General features: G+C 36.1%; 1 protein-coding gene across 1 annotated transcript in view; it reads left to right on the top strand.

The window, feature by feature from the left end:
- The window catches only part of NEK1 (NIMA related kinase 1), a 50,687-nt gene extending 30,928 nt beyond the window's left edge, over positions 1-19,759 (top strand). The window contains 15 exon segments of the mRNA XM_019470223.1: positions 2,180-2,257; positions 3,311-3,406; positions 3,941-4,114; positions 5,939-6,004; positions 6,085-6,319; positions 7,409-7,561; positions 8,227-8,421; positions 9,243-9,366; positions 9,583-9,665; positions 10,428-10,645; positions 13,299-13,453; positions 14,344-14,555; positions 16,509-16,642; positions 16,913-17,045; positions 19,078-19,759. Coding sequence (XP_019325768.1) covers positions 2,180-2,257; positions 3,311-3,406; positions 3,941-4,114; positions 5,939-6,004; positions 6,085-6,319; positions 7,409-7,561; positions 8,227-8,421; positions 9,243-9,366; positions 9,583-9,665; positions 10,428-10,645; positions 13,299-13,453; positions 14,344-14,555; positions 16,509-16,642; positions 16,913-17,045; positions 19,078-19,091 — 2,070 coding nt within the window. The 3' untranslated portion in view covers positions 19,092-19,759.
- The last annotated feature ends 983 nt before the right edge of the window (positions 19,760-20,742 follow it).

Raw genomic sequence — 20,742 nt, 5'->3', positions numbered from 1 at the left:
GACTAAGAGAGGTTGCCGTTGGGTGTAGGGCTGGGGGCGGGGGGGGGGATTAATGCTAAAATTTTCTAATTTTTTCCTGTGTTAGTGACTTCTTTTGAATTGTTTTCTTTATTGTCTTTAACATTGACTGCATCTCACTGGTGAGATGCAAGAGAGCCAAATTCAGTCCCTTGATTGTGGTGCAAAACTTTAGTGCATTGAAGAGGAACCCATGCCCCTTTAAATCTAAAATGAATGATCCAGAGCAAAAGTTGCATACATTTCTACCTGAGGAGACTATGCAAACTTTAGAAGATGTGCTAGTGGCTAAGTCTGGCATGGGACCAACATGGGCCGTTCCCCTAAGTTTTTCTTGAGGAGCAAGAGGAAAATCAAGGTCTTGTGCGTCTATGAAGTTACTGTAGAGGCTGGTCAGTGAAGTTCATCACTACTGCTGACTCACATAAAATGCTAAGCTGATGCACCTTAAGCACATGCTGTCTTAATTGCATTTGGTGTTAGTTTCACTTACAACTCTGTCTCCTCTGCTGTTTTGGACAAGCTTCAAAACTGCTGCAGTGGGACTAGTCATCTCCATACACAGCCCTATGAAATCTTACTGTGGCTCATGAGTACCCTTAGAATACTGATGACAGTGCTAAAATGTTACCAGTATAGAGCCATTGCTGTACTGCACTGTTTCTTCCAGTTTTTTCCACTGAGCAGCTGCAACACTTTCTTTCAAAGTTAGGAGCACCCACACTCTACCTGCAGTATGGTCAACTGCAGAAGTAAAGGTACTCTCCAGAAACCTTTTCTCTGGAGGCCAAGGCTGCTTGTGCTCGTAGTCAAACAAAAGTACTGTTACTGTGACCATGACATTAATTCTCTGTATGGGTTATTGGGCATATCAGGAACCTAACTTCCTTTCCCAGTGTCTGTACCTTACCTGGGGTAGTGTTGTATGTCCCAGAAGGTATGCCACCTACAAAGGATCAGAGAATAGATTAATACCTTTCCAGGAAGTAGGCCTAAACCAATTTTCAGAATTCAGAGACCAAGTTTAAAACATTTTTTTGATGACCTGCAGATGCAAACTTTATCTAGGGGAACACCATCTCAGACCAAATCTTGTCATAGATATGTTTATTTCCTTATGTTGATTAACGATTTTTATATCTATTGCTACTGCATAGTATCCTATACTGCATAGTATCCTATTTTATATACAATAGATTAATATATGTATTCATTCCTTTGCCTATGAAAAGTGCCAAATTATTTTTCTGAAGTTTTTCTATCTTCAGTGTTCTTTCCAGTCGTCGTCTTCTTTTCTGTTAGCTGACAGAAGCCAAGGTGGGCATGACCTTTTTTTTATTTTCACTTAAAAATTTACCTAAAATTCTTGCTTGTGTTTTGCCAAATTATTTCTAATAAAACTCTTTTTCTTATACTGCAAGAAGCTACTAAATATTAAAAATTTACCTAAAATTCTTGCTTGTGTTTTGCCAAATTATTTCTAATAAAACTCTTTTTCTTATACTGCAAGAAGCCTACAAAATAGGCCTTCTAAATAGTTTATTTTAAATAAAAGGTCTGCACAAGTTGGTCATGAACAATAAAAGGCTCCTGTCAGAACTTTGTGTAACTCTGTCAGTCTGTTCTGTAAATAAGAATATGCAGAGGCTGTGGAAAGAAGTTAGAGAGATTGAAACCAGAGATTTCAGAGGTAGACCTCATATATTCTTACTTGTTACCATTTCCCCCCTCACCCATTCTACCTTCCTTGGAGCACATACAGTGGAAGAAACTGGAATTCCAGAGCTTCAAACCTTTCTTGTATACCTTACCTGCAGAGCATGCAACAGTGATGAGGGGTGGCAGGTGAGAGCTCAGCATCGTTAGGTCACTTACCTTGCAACAGTAGGCATGTTACTTTCTTCCTGGCTTGTAAAAGCTTCGTATCTTTTAAAACCAGAAAAGCCCCACAAAACCAAAGAAATAAACAAAAAACCCCCCACAAATCTCAAAGATGAAGTTCTGTCCAAGTAGACATTACATTTGAGTGAGGAGTTACCTAGTGAAATTATGACTCGTGTTAGTCATACAGCCAGTCTAAATGACCCGAGTAGTCACTTACATCACTCAGCTTTTAAATACATGAATTAATGATAATTCTTTGAGGACACTTACTTTGCAGAATGAAGCTGCCAGTTCTGATGGACAAGAATCAAGCGAGGAAGCAGAACTGAAACGCAAAAAGATAGAAGCACAGAAGGTAATTGTGGGGAGGGAGGCGATGGAACTTACTGTTTTCAAATTTGTTTCATATCTCATGAATGAGATATTTCATTTTGCTATCAACAGTTTGTTCATACATCCACTACAAGAGGTTTTTATTTTAACTGTGTTGAGGTAACAATTCTGTTGAACTGTTTTATCTCAGTAATTTTAAAATACGTTGTGACATAGCATAGCAAGTCAAGGATTTTTCCCATCCCTGCCTTTGAGATTTTTCTCTAGGTTACCTTTAGTCCTAAAGGCAATTTGGTATAACTAAAATAGCATTTTGATACTGAAAGGGAAAGGAAGATGCACTTTAAATAACAACAACTTTATTTTAGTTAAAAGAATAAAGGAAGGCAAAGCTCTTTACATGTGTTGACACGGGCTACACGTGGACTGGAAGGTGAGCTATATACCCCTGTGATGAAGTACATTTAAAGCAAATGTGTTTCACAGAAATCCAATGTTTGATTGGAACTTCATTCCATCTGGGGTTCTTATAGCAATAACTATCTCTACCATACGATACATAGCATGTATTTCTCTATGATTTTTTTTTTTCCCCCCCATCATCTGCAAAGAGCAATATAAAAACAGGCTAACCTTATGTCTAACGTTAAAACTAGAGGTGAAACAGCAACTGAAGCTTTTTGTGTTTATGTTGAGTAAGTTTGTAAAGTTTAAACTGAACATTTAACATTGTGATTAATGCATTTGGTTTCAAAACTAATTTTAAGTAGAGATTCTAATTTTACATTACTCCGTTTAAGATTACTATGTACACTAAAAATATAACCATGTAAATCAAGAACTGTAATTAAATTTTGAGGAGTTGGCGTTATTTTCAACATAGAAGATCAGTTATTGTACTTGGGTGGTGATTTTGGCAGTGGAGTCCTCCCTTCGCAGTCTATACAGTAATAAGTGAGAGAAAGGAAGATGAAGTAATCCACAAATGTTTCTTTTTAAAATGTTCCATGGAATGGGGTACTAATGCTTTTTATGATTTTAAGTTGGTCGTTTTTTGCTTGTTTGTTTACTATAGGCCCAAGCAAATGCTCGAGCTGCAGTTCTGAAAGAACAGTTAGAGCGAAAGAGAAAGGAAGCATATGAGAGAGAGAAAAGAGCCTGGGAAGAACATGTAAGAAAATAAATCTGTTACACGCAGTCTAAGTATGTAGTGCCGTATCTTTGTATAACTAAAATCCTATACTGTGATTTTTCAAGCTTAGATAATTAGTTTGTCTTCTGAAACTGAGGAGAGCATCTGTCAGTCAGAATTCCCTCATTAGAAGCCTAATCTTAGGTATACTTGTATGAAGAATTTGGTTCAAGAATTTAAGAACATCAAATCTAAGAATCATTAGGATCACCTTAAGTATTTTATTAATGATCTGTAACTTACCAAAGTGTACTTAATCTTCTTTTGCTTCTGTGAGCTGTGGAGTGACAAGTCCAACTAGTAATATATTGCTACAAAAAACAGGAAGTTGTGAAGCTGATAAACTGGAAATAGTTCACATGTGCAGTTGGCAGTTGTCTTTTGTATGAAAATGTGTGGCTTTATTGTCCTTTTCTAAGGTTTACATGAGCCTATTTGATAATACTGTGTTTAATGTGTGAAGTCTTGAAGTTAATTTGTTGATTTTAAATTGTTTTAATTGAATCTATACAGCTGATAGCGAAAGGGGTAAAGAACCCTAATGTGCCTTTTCATGTGGGAGCTACAGAATACAGTCCTGTGCATGGACTACAAGAGCTTGGAGCAGCTCTTCCTAAGCCACAGCTTCCAGTGAAGCCCAGTACACCAGTCATCTCCATGACTTCTGCTTTGGAAGTGGGTTGGTAGGTGCTTTTGCTAAGAGGGTAAAATTAATGGGGGGGGAGGGGGGAATACTGATTTGAAAAATAATTTTTATAAGAATGTGTAGATTAGGTAGAAAAAAATCGTAAAGGATAGTTGTTGCTTTTAATTAGGGAAAGAAGAAGAAGAAAAAAAATGTAAAAAGAAACCAAAACTTGGAAGCTGTTGAAATACATCTGTACACTGAAACTCAAATTCAATCAGTTTTGAATAAAATGGCTTACTTATGATGAACCCTAGGTTGCAATTCGAATTTTGATCAAGGCAGTCATGATTAGTGGAAGAAGATACCAACTAACCAGCATTTCCATCAGCTTCTTGAACAGGGGAGTTAAGGAATTTGTAACCTGGTGGAAGTGAGAAAATAAATTTTGAACGATAGGACTATTTTATATTAATTCTTGTTTTCAGTGAGTTTGAAAGTATGTGCTGATTATAACAGAATATAAAGTTTAAGAGACTTGAATCTGATAGTGTTGCTTTTTCTTGGTGTCTAAAACAGTATTAGAGACTTCCTAATTTCTATTTTCTGTGATCTTGGGTCTTGATATTGTAAATGCTTACACATTTACCTCGACTACCACCATTTGGTTTAAGTAACAATTGTGAAACTGAGCATGCAAGTGAATGATTGTACAATTTGAGTTTTTAACACAGTCTGTGTTAATTTGAATGCTAACTTTTGGGTTTTTACCTAAGCTATTTCTAGATTTCAGTGTAGTGTAGGATTATATACTGTATACAACCCTGAAGGCTATGACTATGGGAATATAGTGAAACTTAGTGCTAAATAGTGTATATAAAATGTAATACACTGAACAATGTCAGTTGATAACTGGAAAAATAACCAAATCATGTTTTGACAAATACTTAAATCATTAGCACATTTCTTCTACGTGGATAGTTTGTCTTACAGTAATGCAAGATGGTGACTATAACTGACTAAAAATTAGCACACAGAACAACTGGAGAAGACAAGGCTTGTACACAAAGATTATAAGTTCTACATTTTTGCCTTAAATTTTTAGTTTGATTATTTTACATATTTACTATTTTACAATTTTGAAGAGTAAATATGCTTTCTAAATGAAGTTCATATTGATTGCTTTTGGAAGCCTGGTAGGTCTTATCCAATAGTTGAAATTTCATTTTGAAACGAAATTTCATTGCTCCCATAATTGAGGCAGGTTAAGAACAATGCAGAATGTTTCCCCGAAAAATGCACCACATAATGGAATATTTGCCTTAGTTTAGTGTAATTGTGCATTTGCCTAGTCTCAATTGACTTACTCTGGGCAGGCTTTCTGATATGTTTTCAGATAGCAAGGAACTACTGTTTTCTTATTCTTTACCGACTTGACATTATACATACTGTAATCACTAAAGTTGTTTCTTCTCCTTTCTGCTTTTCTTTACAGGTGCTCCTTGACTCTGTCCTTGCCACTTTTTTTGTTCTCTTCTAGATTTACTCATTTCTAGCATTGGAATTTGGTGGCATTTTGCTGTAGAGATCATAGCTAGCTTTATCTCTACACTCTGAACTTTTCACTTGTCTGCTTAAACGAGTCCGATTCATTTGCTCACCACTTTCAGATAGTGAATGGTTCAAAGACTGAAGCTGCCCTTGAAATTCTGTCTTTGGGAAGCCCCATAAAAACAGAAGTATCATACATTCTGTCTCAGTATCTGCAGTTGTCAATGAAAAGGTTTTAGAGGTGATTTTTCACTATTACGTCTATTAATATTCTCAAGATTATTTTTTTCTGACATATTCTTCTACATTGTATTTCATGCTTCTTGGACTTAAAGGATGAAAATGCAACTGTTATCCAGGAAGCTGAGGAGGAAATAAAAAAGCCAGATTTTGCAATGCAAGTATGTAAAATTGTATTCAGTTTGATTTAACTTTCAAGAAAGGTACTATTTTAAGTGAAATATGTTGGCCCCTATTTCAGAATAAACGAGAAATACTGAGAAGATTAAATCAAAATCTTAAAGCTCAAGAAGATGAGAAAGGAAAAAAGGAGTGTAAAAATATCTCTGAATTAGCTGGGTCTGAAGATGGTAAGGAACAACAAGAAGGTGACCATCCACTTCTAGGAGATCGCAAAAAATGGGAATCTGGGGCATCTGAGTTGGTAGTTCCTCTAGCTCAGTTATCAATGGAAGATTCTCTCTCCGGAACAGACCGTAAGTACTTTTTTTTTGTCACCATATTAGTAAATCAGTTTACCATGTGTAGCGTCTGTTTTTATAAAGCAAGTACTCTTTATTATTATTGTCTTGTTATCAGTTGTGTGTCATCTGCTTCTAGAAAACAGGTGGTTATGTATTCCCTTGGATAAGGAATAAGGCACAGGCTGAGTAATTAATTGGCCTGTGGGAGATTAAACAAATAATTTCCTAATTTCAACAAATAGTTACCTGATGAAATGCATGGTTACTTTCTTTGAGCTTGCTTTGTAAATGTCTTTTTAAATATGCACTAATTTAACAGAAAGAATAAAAAGCACTTGAAATATATGGAAGTTTCTTATTTAACTTCAAAATCATTTTATGTTGTCAGTAGAACAATAAAAACTGAGGATTTTCTCAATTTGTATCAGCTACTTTTATTGCGCCCTTCATCAATCTTAGCTTTTTTCTTTTTTTAAATCAAGCCTGTCTTTTCAAATTGTCTATCTGCCTTCTCTGGTCTTTTGGGTGGAGGACCTTTTTCCTCGTTTCAGTGTGTCTTATTAAGGGGTCTGTTTCACACTGAAAAAATAAATAATCATTGAGAATGTGACAGACTTACTTCATAGCATAGTATGGCTAGGATATTAGAAGATCAAGAAACTTCTTTTGCTCTATTATTCTTTGTTGCTTTATATCCTCTGTTTTCCTTGGGGGGAGAAATAACAGAACAAATGTCAAAGGATAGCACACAAGAGACTTTCTAGTTTCCCATTTCAGGTAAAGTTAAGACTATCTCATGCCAGTTTTAAACATTTCTCATATTGTTTTCTTTTGGAGTGCCTGAATTGCTGAAAAGATCTCCTGCTGCTATTAAGTTGCAGATGTTAACTGGCATTGAGTAACTCCTGTTATTAAACGGAATTGGCAGAAGAAGAACTCTAGACTTTTGAGGACAGTCTTTAGGCTGTCTGACTTTGAGTGAGGTGGCATGAGTCTGGCTTTGTAGTTTTTAGTTTTGTGGAGGTTGTTTGTTTGTCCATTATATAGAAAGTGAATAAAAGTTTCTAATTTCTACAAGTTTCTGTATTTGTGTCCCGACAGGACAAACTCTGGGGGAAGTAATTAGATCAGATATTGGCGAACCCCACAGGAAAGTCTGGGGCAAAAGCCCTACTGATTCAGTCCTGAAGATCCTAGGAGAAGCAGAGTTGCAGCTGCAAACTGACCTACTCGAGGAACTAGATGTAATAAATGGTAAGCGCAGCTGGTAATTATCTGCACTGCAAGTGTAAGAAGTGCCAGATTGCCAGTTTGTCTACTGAGGACAATTTTGAAGTCACAGAAGCATATTCTATCCTCACTCTTGCTTTCCACTTCTGGGTGTTGCCTCAGTTCTAAATGTTCTAAATGTCAGCACAAGCTGATATTAGAAGGCACCAAAATACTTCAAACTCAGTGAAGTGGTAAGAAATTAAGAAGGATGTGCTGAAAGGGAACGATCTTCATTTTGTTGAAGAGTCTTGGACTTTGCTTATTGATAGAAACAACTCTGTTTTTTAAAAGGGTGTCATCAACTGAATATTGTATTACACAGGTCTTAACCTTCTTTTAGCATATGACTTACCATATGAGTGGATTTTTTTTTTTCTGGTCAACTCCTGCTTTTTGTCCTTTCCAAGGACAAAAGGACTTACGTTTATTCCAAGTATAAACTGGTACTAATGATAATGTAGCAAGTAAAATTCAAATTCTAATATTTCTAGCTTTCCTCTTCACAATAGTTGCAATAAAAGCATGCAAACTTTTCTATTCTGTTTTCCTTTAAAGAAACAAAAATTCTCAACTTACCTTGTAGTCACATTGTAGTTTATTATCCAGCTGTGTCAAAGCACTGTTTAAATAATAGAATAATTTTGTAGTAGGTACTGCAGAACTTCTTCAAGAAGATCATCAGTCCTTAATTGTAAAGGAGGAGAAGGAAGAGAAAGCTTTTCCTACGGTCGGAGCTCAGTCTTCAGTACCAGTTGGTATCACAGAGTCTGACATGACTATACCAGAAGAATCTCAAAGAGCTGGACCTACCCAGGTGCAGAGCAAACCTATTATGCTGGATGGTAAGTCATTTCATTAGTAATTCTAATTACAATCTGTTTTCCAATTCAGTGAGGGAAGTAATGATCCTGTATACTTTTATATCTTCCCATAAGTAATGTGCAGTTTTTCATTAACACATTTTAGGTAGGACCAAGTGCTTTCTATGCCTGTGTTGTAATTTGATTCACTAAAGAATTTTGTAAATTTCCAGAAACCTTTTTTGTGTGCTTATAGAAAACTCTCTAGAATACAAGTGGAATTCTAAAGTGCTTCAATTTTGTTGTTGTTGGGTTTTTTGTTTGTCTCCCCATCGAAGTAATGATCCTGTATACTTTTATATCTTCCCATAAGTAATGTGCAGTTTTTCATTAACACATTTTAGGTAGGACCAAGTGCTTTCTATGCCTGTGTTGTAATTTGATTCACTAAAGAATTTTGTAAATTTCCAGAAACCTTTTTTGTGTGCTTATAGAAAACTCTCTAGAATACAAGTGGAATTCTAAAGTGCTTCAATTTTGTTGTTGTTGGGTTTTTTGTTTGTTTCTCCCCATCAGTTGTGCTGGAATCTTTTCCCCTATATGGTACCAGCACCCTGCTGGTGTCTGGGGGAATGTTACTGAGGTTTTTAGAAGACATGGTTTGTTGGAGCTTTAAGATACTTCTCTCGTATCAGAAACACACTTTTAGCTCTGGAGTTACAAAACTTCAGTTGTTTCTGCAAAATGCAGAAAATTATTAAAGCTGAAGGATTTAAGTGTAATCTTAAGATGTATAGTCTGTCCTGTCTTTTTGTTTGTTTGGGATTCATTTTTAATGAGGTATATGACTTTATTCATTTCAGACCCTGATGATTTGGAAGCAGAGATGTTGGAAGAAACAGAAGAAGGTAAAAAGCACCAGAGTAAGGAGAGCAAGGAATTTCCCATCACTGTTCATGAAGTGTGGGTAAAAGAGAAAGAGGATAAGTAAGTACTCTCTTCTTCTGATCCCTCTCTCTCCAGTTCAAACTACTAGCTTTAACTGAGTAGGATTTAGATACATCAGTTAAAATGTTAAGTTTAGCTAAAGCTTCATTGCTTGTCTGCCGTGTCAGTTTTACTGTACTTGGCAGAGGATTTTTTTCAGTAGAATAATGACTATTTTTACATGGTGTTTCCCCTGGATGTGGTATTTTGTAATAGGGCACAACATGACAGAAGAAATGAGGCACTTGCTGAGAAAGTAGCGCTTGACAAGGTGCAACCACAAAAGGAAGCTCCAGAAGGTCAGTTGAAGTCTCTTGTTTTGTTTATTGTAGCTGGCAGTTTGCAGTACTTGAGCCATCCCTTCTCACTTCTTCACAAACCCCAAAACAGCAAGTTTTCTGTTTTCATTTTCTTTTTTAGTTCATACTTCTAAAAAGCAAATTTCTGATGGATTGGGAAGACAAATTGTGGGTGTTATTTTTGCCACTTTGGAAGAAAACATGCAACAACAAAGCTACACTATGTATATCATAGAATTGCTTGCTCTTGGAGGTCTTTGAAGTAACTTTAGAAGGTCTGCATATTTTACAGTAGAACAGAAAATACATTGGCAATAGTGTCAAGTATCATTGATGATACTATTGCATCTATTTATGGGTGGCTTAAGCAAACTGGGGGGGTGGTTTTCCAGTGTTTGGGCGAATTATGTTCAGATAGCTTCAGAGAAATCTAGTATAAGGCAAGAAGCAACAGATGAAAATGGACGACACCGTAATTTCAGGCATGGACTGAATAACGAGAAACTAGAAGGCATGAGAACAGAATAGGCTATAGCTGAGGGCTGTATATTCTCAAAAAGTTAAAATGGGAGAATTTCACATTATAATGTATTTACTAAAATAATCCAAAGAGATTTTAATACTTTTACAGTGCTATCTATTTTCCTCTTTAATTGTACAACAGAAATGAGTTAGTTTTATTCACTTCAGTTACTTTTTCCTCAAGAGTTTGGGGGTTTTTATCTATTTAGATTTGTAATGGACTTTCTTTTACTGCATCAGAAACTTGTTCCAGTGACTGTCTGCAACCTGAACCCTTATTCCAGAGGGTAATACAGCCCCCAGCTGTACCAACAGCCTCACCAGTTCTGTCAGCTCAGTCTTCACAGGAAGAGCCTTTTGTACCTCGTTCACGTTCCATATCACCAGCAAAAAATAAAGGCAAAAGTTCACTGTTGATTGGACTTTCTACAGGGCTTTTTGATGCAAACGACCCAAAGGCAAGTTTAAAAAACTAAAAAGGAATACTTTTCTATAGTAATACTATTTTCTTATTGAGACTGAATGAGGCCAGAACAGATGGCATAACTGTTTCAGCAGGTGTTTGTATTTGTCTAGCCATGGCTGCCCTGCAGTATGACTGCACTGTGTTCGTTGGATCAGCAGGACTCGCGCAGCAGTGAGAGTCTCTGGTTTCACCATTCAGCATTCTGTGTCCAGGTGTTTGTGGAGGAATGCCACCACTTCTGTGAGACATAATGGAGGGAGTTCACGACGAAATTCCTAACTTCCCCTATCTGCTTTTGCCCTTTTGTGCAGTTTTTCAGACTTACCACTACCTTGCCATCATAAACGTAAACACTGAACAGATCAGCAAAGGTATCTTGTCATTTCTGGCAGCCAAGTGATTGGGTGGGTTTTTTCCTGTAGGATTTAACCAACTAGCACAGGTTTTGGCTGTGAAGCAGGAAGACTGAAGAAGAGTGAATGGAACTAACTGCTTTTTTGAAGGCGTTTCCTGACCAGCTACATAGAGTTGAGTGGCAGCTCACAGTCTGTGAAATGAGCATAGGATGGTGGAATGTGGTTTTGATATGAATTTAAAACATTTTTAAAATAGTTATGGAACTAGTAGGTGAAACAGACTTCTTAAATTACATGCGATACTTGCCTGGGTTCTAAAGTGGAAAGTGCATAATAGAACAGCTGCTTTTTGGAGAAACGATGGTGGCAAGGGTTCTCTGGAAACTCGCACACCTGCGTTGCATTCAGTCAATGTGTAGTAAAGGATTTCCTAGGTGGTGGAATGCCAGATGAGGAAGAATGTTTCTTCTTTTGACTCCCAGCCTTTTTTTGTGAGTGCATGAAAGAAGGTGCACTGTTGATGATTAATTGAATATTGAATAATATCTATTGGTTGATGCATTGCTAGGAAGCATAATACCAGGGATAGTGCTGTTTGTATCTGTGGGACAGTAAGACTTCTTGACAAGCTTGCATCTGTTTTCACAGATCAATATATTCACATAAATGTATTTATTACTCTAATTTTGATTCCTCAAGAGTTAGTCTATCATTAACTTCCCTAGTTCATGAAGCTGTTTATCTGGCAGTTGGACAGTGATTATAGAAAAGCTAACTTGTGAGTAGGGGAAGACGAACATTCTTTGTACCCTTATCAGATTTAGAAAGCAGTGGATATGCTTTATAATGAAGTTCTTCAGTGTATCGATATGAACTGCTTCAGTATGTCACTTGTTACTGCATATTTGGCATGTGTTTTAGCCATAAGTGTTTGTCACAGAATTGTTAATGTAGTACCAGATGAGCTCTACATAATACCAGAGAGCTTGGAGAAAAGCAACAGATGTGTTGTTACTGCTGCAGTAGACCTGATGAAAGAGAGCAACAAATTCCCTTTCCTCATTTGGCTGCAACAAGAGGACGCTCAGTACTTCTTTGCAGTATCTGCAAATGTAACTGACTGGAATTTCCCAAATATGCCTCTGCTGCAGCTCTTACCCAGAAACTAAGGAAACCTTTAGCAGGGAGCAGGGCAGACAGAATTAGTGTCCTATCTGTAGGCAGGTCTGTACGCTACCAGAAGTAGGCTAATAGGAAAAGAAGCATTTTTCAAAATACCTGGATACTTTCAAACAATGGGGAAAAGTCAGTTTTCTAATTGTTCCATCACTTTGGTAGTTAGTGGTCAAAAAGGGTGGTTACTCCTTTGATGGCAATAATGGTCTTGGCCATGTGCTGACAGAGATTTGGTATTTGACCATGTCTATGAATACACTGTGCTGGTACTATATGCCAGCTAGCTGGTACTAGCTGAGGAACTATTTTTTCATTAAAATTTAGGGGGTTTCATTGGGAGCAAACACTGACCATGCATGTATTCGGAGCTATGCTGAAGGAAGTTGAGGCTTATTGGTAAAACTTCTTAGTGCAGATTAGGTGTTGTTTTTATTCATACTATGGTGAATATTTAATAATTTTTGAGGGTTCTTGGACTTCTTAAAAGAGAGATCTGGTAGATCACTGAGCAAACAGTTACTTTGTTTCTGTATTGCTTTATTTCCATTGCAACAAATTACTGTTGTAATTTGAACTTCTTTCTAATACTTCTTGTAACGAACTTCTTTCTAATACTATGGAACTGTCTTGAAATACACAGTAAACAAAAGTTACTGTTTTCAGTGACCAACCTAGAGATGTAATAAAATGTCATTTTAAAAAATATTCGTCACCTACTTAAAATGGTTCTAAGCTGTAAGTGATTGACATACATTGTAAACAGTTGCATATATATATATTATTTATCTACTGTAATGTTCCTTTTCTTTAGATAGCCGTCAAGGTAACGAACAAATCTGCACAAAACCAGGATCCTGTATGTCAGTTGATGTTCTTAAAGCTTTTCAATCACTGTAACCCGTAAAGGCAGAAGGAATGCTTTCCTTTTAGCTAAGAGGCAAAATTCAAGATGTCAAATCTTCAACAATTAGAGTATCTGTGCTGGACCTTTGAAACGGACCCTCAAATGCAAAAGGACCAAAAAAAAAAAAAAAAAATCTCACTTTAACGTATTTTGTAACCTCAGATTGTCTCTAGTATTGTTACCAAACAGGCTTTTTATTACCTTTGCAGATGTTGAGAACATGTTCGCTCCCGGATCTTTACAAACTGTACAGAACTTTAGTTGATGTTCCCAGTGTAGCAGATGTGCAGCATCAACATAATCTTGAAATAGATGATACAGAAGATGAGCAAGCCAAAGAAGGACCCTCTGATTCTGAGGATATGTGAGTGTATCAACTGTATCAATTATTTCAACAGGCATGTTAGATCAAGAATATTTTTGGTTAGACGCTAACAATTATACACAGTATACCAGCATGGGGTTTTTACCCAAATTTTTAAAATCCTGTATTGAACAGCATTTACTCTGAGTCTCGTTCCAGCGAATTGAGAAGCTAATGGGATGTACTGCTTACAATAGCTGTCTGAATTTCCTTTCTAAATTCCATCCAAGATGCTATTCTGTCTGGCTTCTGCACCTTGCATTCTGCTGAAGCAGATCAAAGTTGATGGCTACCGCTCTTCTAGAAACAAAGATTTCTTGAATATTTCCTTTCTTCGTATGTTCTGGGAATCTCGCCCATCTATCTTCTCTACTGTTGTGTTGGGATGTCCTTCAAATCCCCCAAATTCTTTCAGGGGCTTCAAAATTTGGCCCTGGCTCTTGACTATTCCTTGCAGCTTGGGTAGTCTGCAGGGATAAAATCATCTGGTGTATCTATTCTGATGAGATCTAGATCTCTTTTTGCTCCAGACACATTTTTATCTGGATTGGGAATGTTATACTTGCCAGGGTTCTATAATAGTGCACAAATACAAAGATTTTGAAATTCCCTTACTAATAAAGTTGAATTGAGGACCTATCATCATCTTTTTACAAAACGGTCTGGTATCTGTTTAGCGAATCTTTATTCCCTGTGTCTTGCATGATATAATGGTATCCGTGCTGTAATCATGTTGGACTGAGGACACAAATATTTGTCTCTCTTTCCCCTCCCCCTCTCCAGCTACACTGGCTTTCCAGTTTGTTGGCTTAACAAAAGAAATGAGCTCTTCCTACAGGGTTTGTCTTGTAAAGTATTAATTATATAAACCTTGTATCACTTTCTTTTAGTGTGTTTGGGGAGGCAGATACAGATTTGCAGGAACTCCGGGCCTCAATGGAACAATTGCTTAGGGAGCAGCCTAGTGAGGAATTCAGTGAAGAGGAGGAGTCTACTTTAAAGGCTAATGTCATCGAATGTGTAACAAATGGTACAGAGCTGGAGGAAGGAGATGAAAATAACCCCAGCAGTGAAAGTGCACTTAATGAAGAATGGCAGTCAGGTATAATTTCTGCTATACCTGTTTTAGAAGTTATTTATTGATGTTAACAGTTCAAACACAGAATAATGTTTTTGCATTGAATACTTATAATGACATAAAGCTCTAATTAATAGTTTTTATACAGAAGTTTAAAAAAATCAGATAATACTTACACCTTCTGAATGTTAAGGTCAACATCTAAGCAACATTCAGTGTTGCAAATTAAATGTTGGCTATTTGTTAGGCAGTGATTATAAGTCACTTTTTCTTTAGTTGTCTAAAACTAGTCTTCAAGGAAGATCAAAGACTCTGTGCACATCATATGCTTTGAATAATTCATGACCGCAATGTAAGAGTGAAGAAGAAATAGCAATTGACATGACTGGAGTATCTGGGATCCGGCTTACATTACAATTAAGTAATTTAACAAGCAGTCGAAAGGAACGTGAAATTATTAACCTTGTCCTTAGCCCAAAATAGCTGTTAATGCAGTCAAACTAAAAGTGAGACAGAAAAATTTATTACTGCTTTTAGCATTTTGCATTAGCTACACACAATGGTGCGTCCTGAAGTTTCAGTTCTGGTTTTTAAATTCTGGTTGAAATATAAGTACTTTACTACTGCTGTAAAATAAAGTGCATTTAGAAATACAGGTATAAAAAGATGTAGAAAATCAGTAACTAATCTAAAACGTAGCTTTTGTGTAACTTTGGTTTATTGAAGACAATTTTAAACAAATTGAAAATCTGTTTTAATATACCTGTAAGATACTATCTATATAATACATTCCAATAAGTATTTTAATGTAAAATGAACTTCTTTCATTTTTTGACAGTGCTGCTGTTATACACTGATAATATACAATACTATCTGTTTCTGTGATTCTGTTGCTGTTGCAAGCGTTATGGTATTTGGTGTCAGTGTCCCACCTTCTAGGTTCATGATGGTTCTTAAGAATTGCAGGTTTCATTGTTGGGTGTGGGAGGAAGGCCTTCAAAACTCAGGGGAACAGGCAGAACTTGAAACCAAATCTGTTCAAGATCCAGATGCTAAATACAGGATTAGAAGTCATCTAGTGGGTTTTTAACCCATATACAACTCTTCTTTTTATTTCAACAATAATTTCTTGAATCAGGGATGTGATTTGGTCAGGATTATACCTTACACTAATCATATATAGGAATTGAAAGCAGTAGAGTTTTAATACTAACTCACGAAGTCTGTGACCTACCAGGTAATACTATGTATTTTTCTTTAAAGATTTTACAATATAAGCTCTGAAATCTAAGAAGTTGTAAGGTTTCTGTAGCCTATAAGCAAAATCATCCTGATTTCTCTCGCGTATCTTATTGCACCAATTGGCATAGTGTATCTGCTACACAAAGGAGCTGCACTCATAAAAGAATGAGGAACTTTATAGCTAAATTAGTACTGGTTTTTTTAGACTTGCTCCATGGAACAAGATGCATCTCAGTGCAGAAATTAAATACCTGATTCTTAATATACACATCCTTATTTTCTGCTGGAAGACAGCTGCTTCATTAAGGAGCTCCTTTCCCTAGCATGGGACAGCCACTGAACCCGTCATCAGTTCCACCTCAGAAATACGTGGAATGGTTATATGGAACTTGACCTACTAACATTGCTTTGCTAAATAAAAGTCTGCTTTAAGGCCATACCTTGTTTTCCTTCGGTATGAATACCCTTACGGCTAACTATCAGAGTGGGGTTTTAGAGGAGATAGCTAGATGCTTCCCATTTGGCATTCAGAATTTCTTTGCTGTCAAGAAAGGGACTCTTCCTATTTCCTTGCAGGTTGTCCAGAACATCTGCCAACATCGTCTAGTGCTCCTGAGCTTACCTGCTTTCATTACACTTGGCGGTCTGCGTGGATATCAAGTTTAGGGACATAGAAACAACATTAAGAATGTAGGAAAACGGAGGGGGTTTTACTGTTGTTTTCCTTCTTTATAGATAATAGTGATGGAGAGATAGCCAGTGAATGTGAAGAATGTGACAGTATCTTCAGCCATTTGGAAGAGTTGAGATACAACCTGGAGCGGGAAATAGGCTTTGAGAAATTCATTGAAGTTTATGAGAAAATAAAGGTTTGTGGAATAACCTCAAGTGGAAAATACTTTAAGAAACAAGTAGCTAGGGCTGTTTACTGTGCCAGTAACTAATTGCATTGTGTGACTAGAATCAATGCTCATTTCTTTAGTCTTTTATTCTGTTTCAACACACTAAAATATTAACAGAGAAAATGCCATGCCAGTGGATTAAAGAGGAAAACTTTGGGTTTAACCATTTAATAGATTTGAACTATCTAATTCTATACCCATTCTAATTTTGGCAACATGGATTGTCCTTTCTCCCAGGCTATACATGAAGATGAAGACGAAAATATTGATATTTGTTCAACCATAGTTCAGACTATTCTTGGAAATGAACACAAACACCTGTATGCCAAAATACTTCACCTAGTAATGGCAGACGGAGCCTACCAAGAAGGTAATCTCACTCTATGCTGGCAATTATGGCTTGTCTTACGTTCTTTCTTGGTCATATACAATAGGTTCTAATATACTTTTAAAACGTATCTGTGCTGTGTTATATTGATTGGCTGAATTGATAAAAATACTTTTCACGAAGGGTATTAAGCCTGCTGACCACTCTGATTTAACAATATGTACATATACAGTCAACTGTAACAATTGCTGTCTTATGAAAGGTGCAGTGTAATTATTTAAATGCTGTAAAACAGTTACGCAGATTGGGAAGATGGAAGTCTAGAATAAAACTTTCAGAATTAAAAACAATTTTATCTTAAGAATTAATGAATTCTTAGCTAAAATAATATTGTTCTTACCAAAACTCTACTTTTAACGGGTTGCAGTATCACCGCTTTTCTGAAAGGAAAATTTAATGTGGCTCTTTATCCTAGAGTTGTCATTTTTTTCAGAAGAACTTGATGTGGAGGGTACTATCCATCTTAGTTTTCAGGTGGCTCAGTAATACATGAAGAGAATTTATCTTGCTTGGGAGCCCTGCCTAGCTTAGCACAGGTTACTAGGCAGACGGATAGTTCCTAGATCTTTGAGTCACTCTATGAAATACCACACAGACCACTATCAATGAGAAGTGGTTTTGGTTGTTTTGGGTTTTTTTCCCTCTCATGTCAAAAATTTAACTGCAGTTATGTAATTTTAGATTTCTAATGATGAAAATATTTACTGGAGAGAGAAAAAACAAAAAAATCTAAAATCTCAATTATTTTTATAGAAATCAGAAGCATTATATATTGGCTTTAGAAATGTGTGCAATGATAGCTATTTAATGTATTTCAATTTTGAAAAAATATTCTAATGCATGTTAACCAATGTCTACTTTCTGCATCTTTTAAATTCTTTTACAAATGTGTTGTAATAGCAGTGAATAAAGGGTCAAATAAGATTACGGCTTTCTATGGGTTTTATATGTAAATGCTTGGGGGGTAAAATGTCTTTAAAACATAATAATAAAAAAAATAATTTCTAATACAAATTACATTTTCCCACTTTTTCTTTGCTACTGATACAGAACCACTCACTAAGAATAACCAGTACCATGTTGTTTTCATGCTGTGTTACAGAAGTATTACAGAAAAGTGTCTGAAAAATATTTTTTTCAACCACAATTTATTGATTTAGTGACAGAATTGGAAATACATACTGTAGTAGTTCATTTTTCAAGTGTCCAAAGGACTGGCAATATAGAACGAGAAGAAAACGGTAACTATAGTGTTACCAGTTTCTTTTCCTTGCCACTTTGCCTTAAGGATATTTTAAAACTAGTACTAAAAGGCTTAAATGACAATTTGCTGAAATATTGGCATACAAATTGTAAGCTGTTGTCTGAGTGAACCCTATTAAAATGAGCCGACTTTCATCTTGCAAAATGCTGATTAACAAGTGGGCTATTTTTAATAGCTTTAGTCCTAATTCTGTATTTTACGAATCTGTGGTAGCATACAAAAATGTACAGAAAAAGTAGTTCTTTACATTTTAGACATTTAAAGTACATGTAGTACTTTAGTACTAACGTACATAACTACATTTAAAGTAGTTCTTTAAATTTCAGACATTTAAAGAAAAAAATCCTACGCCAATAAAGATGAATAGTTTACAAGTGACAGTCAGAAGCATGTTCATGAGCTTCTGTCTCAAAAGTTTTATACTCTTCAAATAGGAAAGAGCAATATAGATTTTTTTCCTAACTTTTCTTAAGAGGATTATTTTAACTGAAGCAGGCCGCTTGAGATGAAACTGTCTTAGATTCACTAACCCAAGAAAGATGACATGTTGTTCAATATTTGTACGCGTAGTGCTTTCAAGGCAGTTTCGGTAACAGTCACTTCATTGGTGACTGACTAGTGAATTCTTGTATTATTGCTTACTAAATTGCAGTTTCTAGTTTGTTTTGTAACCCCAGCTTGATTTTGTGTGTGTGTGTGTGCGTGTCACTCCTTTTCACCCTGTCTATCCCCCTCTCCTGCTTTTTACAGATAACGATGAATAAACCTGACTCAGGAAATTCCTTAATGCTGTACTACATATCGGTGTTTGAAGTCTGCACAGATGAATAACAAATTGTAGTGGAGAATGTAACATGGGGCAGGAGAAGCAAGACTTCAGAAAAGAATGTTGATTGTATGAAAAAGGGGAAAAACATGCCTTTTAAAACTGAGATACCTATACATTTCTCTTGTGCGTACTTGCCTATGTGTTCATTAAATATTAGATGCCCAAAATGTTAAAAACAAACAAACCCCCAGAAAACACAACAACAACAAAACAAACCCCCCCAGAACCTGTAATCTCTCAAATTCCAAAACAAATATAGAAAGGAATACTTGTAGATATTCTGACACAAAATTGAGACCTATAACGTAAACCAGAATTTCTGCCGTATCAGCAGTTGGCTGGTACAGTTAAGCAATTGGAAGCATTACGGTGTTGTGGAAGTACCCACATCTAGCTATTCACATACATACTTAAAATAGCCTTTCTTTACACCTACATAAAGAAATTACTTCATTTTTATTGACCCTTGTGGTTGTATTTTAATAGCATCTTAACCTAGTGGTCCAGTTTGAGTATTTCACTTTTTTTCTTAAGAAAAAAAAAAACAACCCAAACAACTATTTTGAAGCTGAAGGCTTCTGTCCCTTTTTAACCAGTGTCATCTGAAATATCTTAATGGCATTTCTAAACCAAGGTGAACTGGTACTTCAGTCATCATTGAAATGTCGGGGGATTTTTGAGATTGTAAAATTCATTTGGAACTAGAATACTTTTTTCCCAGTATTTTTCTTCCCCTTCCCCAACCCCTTCCCAAAATCCCAACTATTTAGCTCTTTTGAATGTTGTAATCTGGTCAATGATAATATAGTATGATGTTGAATTGAAAGGAGTGGGGGTTTTCCAGTTTGTTTTTAAATTCTTACTGTTACACTCATGGCTCCAGCAGCCACGGGGGAAAATGAAATACTGCAGGCACAAGTGCTATGTAATCCTTCTCATCTTTTTGGCTCATGTTTTGTAGCTTGATTTCCACCACCCCGAAAGAAAAAACAGGTTTCTTCTGACCCGTGTTTCCTTGTTCCTCCTGTTGAAGCAGTACTATACAGGGTGGACATTAGGTATGCTGCTGTTTTCCAGTCATCATCTCTGGAACAGCTTTACTGGCTTACCCATACAGTAAGTCTCCTGTTACAAACCTGATGAACTGTCAAACTTCCAACTGCCTATTGGAGAAAAACAGATTTATTTTTTATTTTTTTTTTTCAGCTACAGCCAGCCAGAATCTAAAACTGTCAAGAGTTACTTTTCCACAAAGTAAAATCAAGTATATCTCTCTCTATATATATAATTTAGAACTGTCAAAATATGTACATGATTTTTGTATAATTGTTTTATGGTGGTGTTATTCACAGTTTTGCCCACTGAAAAGTGTTAATTTTTTTAAACACATCCAATTCTTAAAGGTAGACCAAGCTTACTGTATTTCAGCTGTATTCTGGGAACCTGCGATGAGAATAAAACTAATAATCATCAATTCCTTTAATACTAATTTTTTTTATACCCTTATTTACTTGATAAACACCTCTTGCTTCATCTGATGAGAAAGTGTGATCATTGTTGGAAACAGAGCTGGTTCTGTCCTATGC

The sequence above is a fragment of the Aptenodytes forsteri genome, unplaced genomic scaffold, assembly GCF_000699145.1.
Source record: "Aptenodytes forsteri isolate BGI_AS27 unplaced genomic scaffold, ASM69914v1 Scaffold13, whole genome shotgun sequence".
Classification (NCBI taxonomy): domain Eukaryota; kingdom Metazoa; phylum Chordata; class Aves; order Sphenisciformes; family Spheniscidae; genus Aptenodytes; species Aptenodytes forsteri.
Note: the sequence above shows the minus strand (reverse complement) of the source record. Positions and strands in the feature narration are given on the sequence as shown.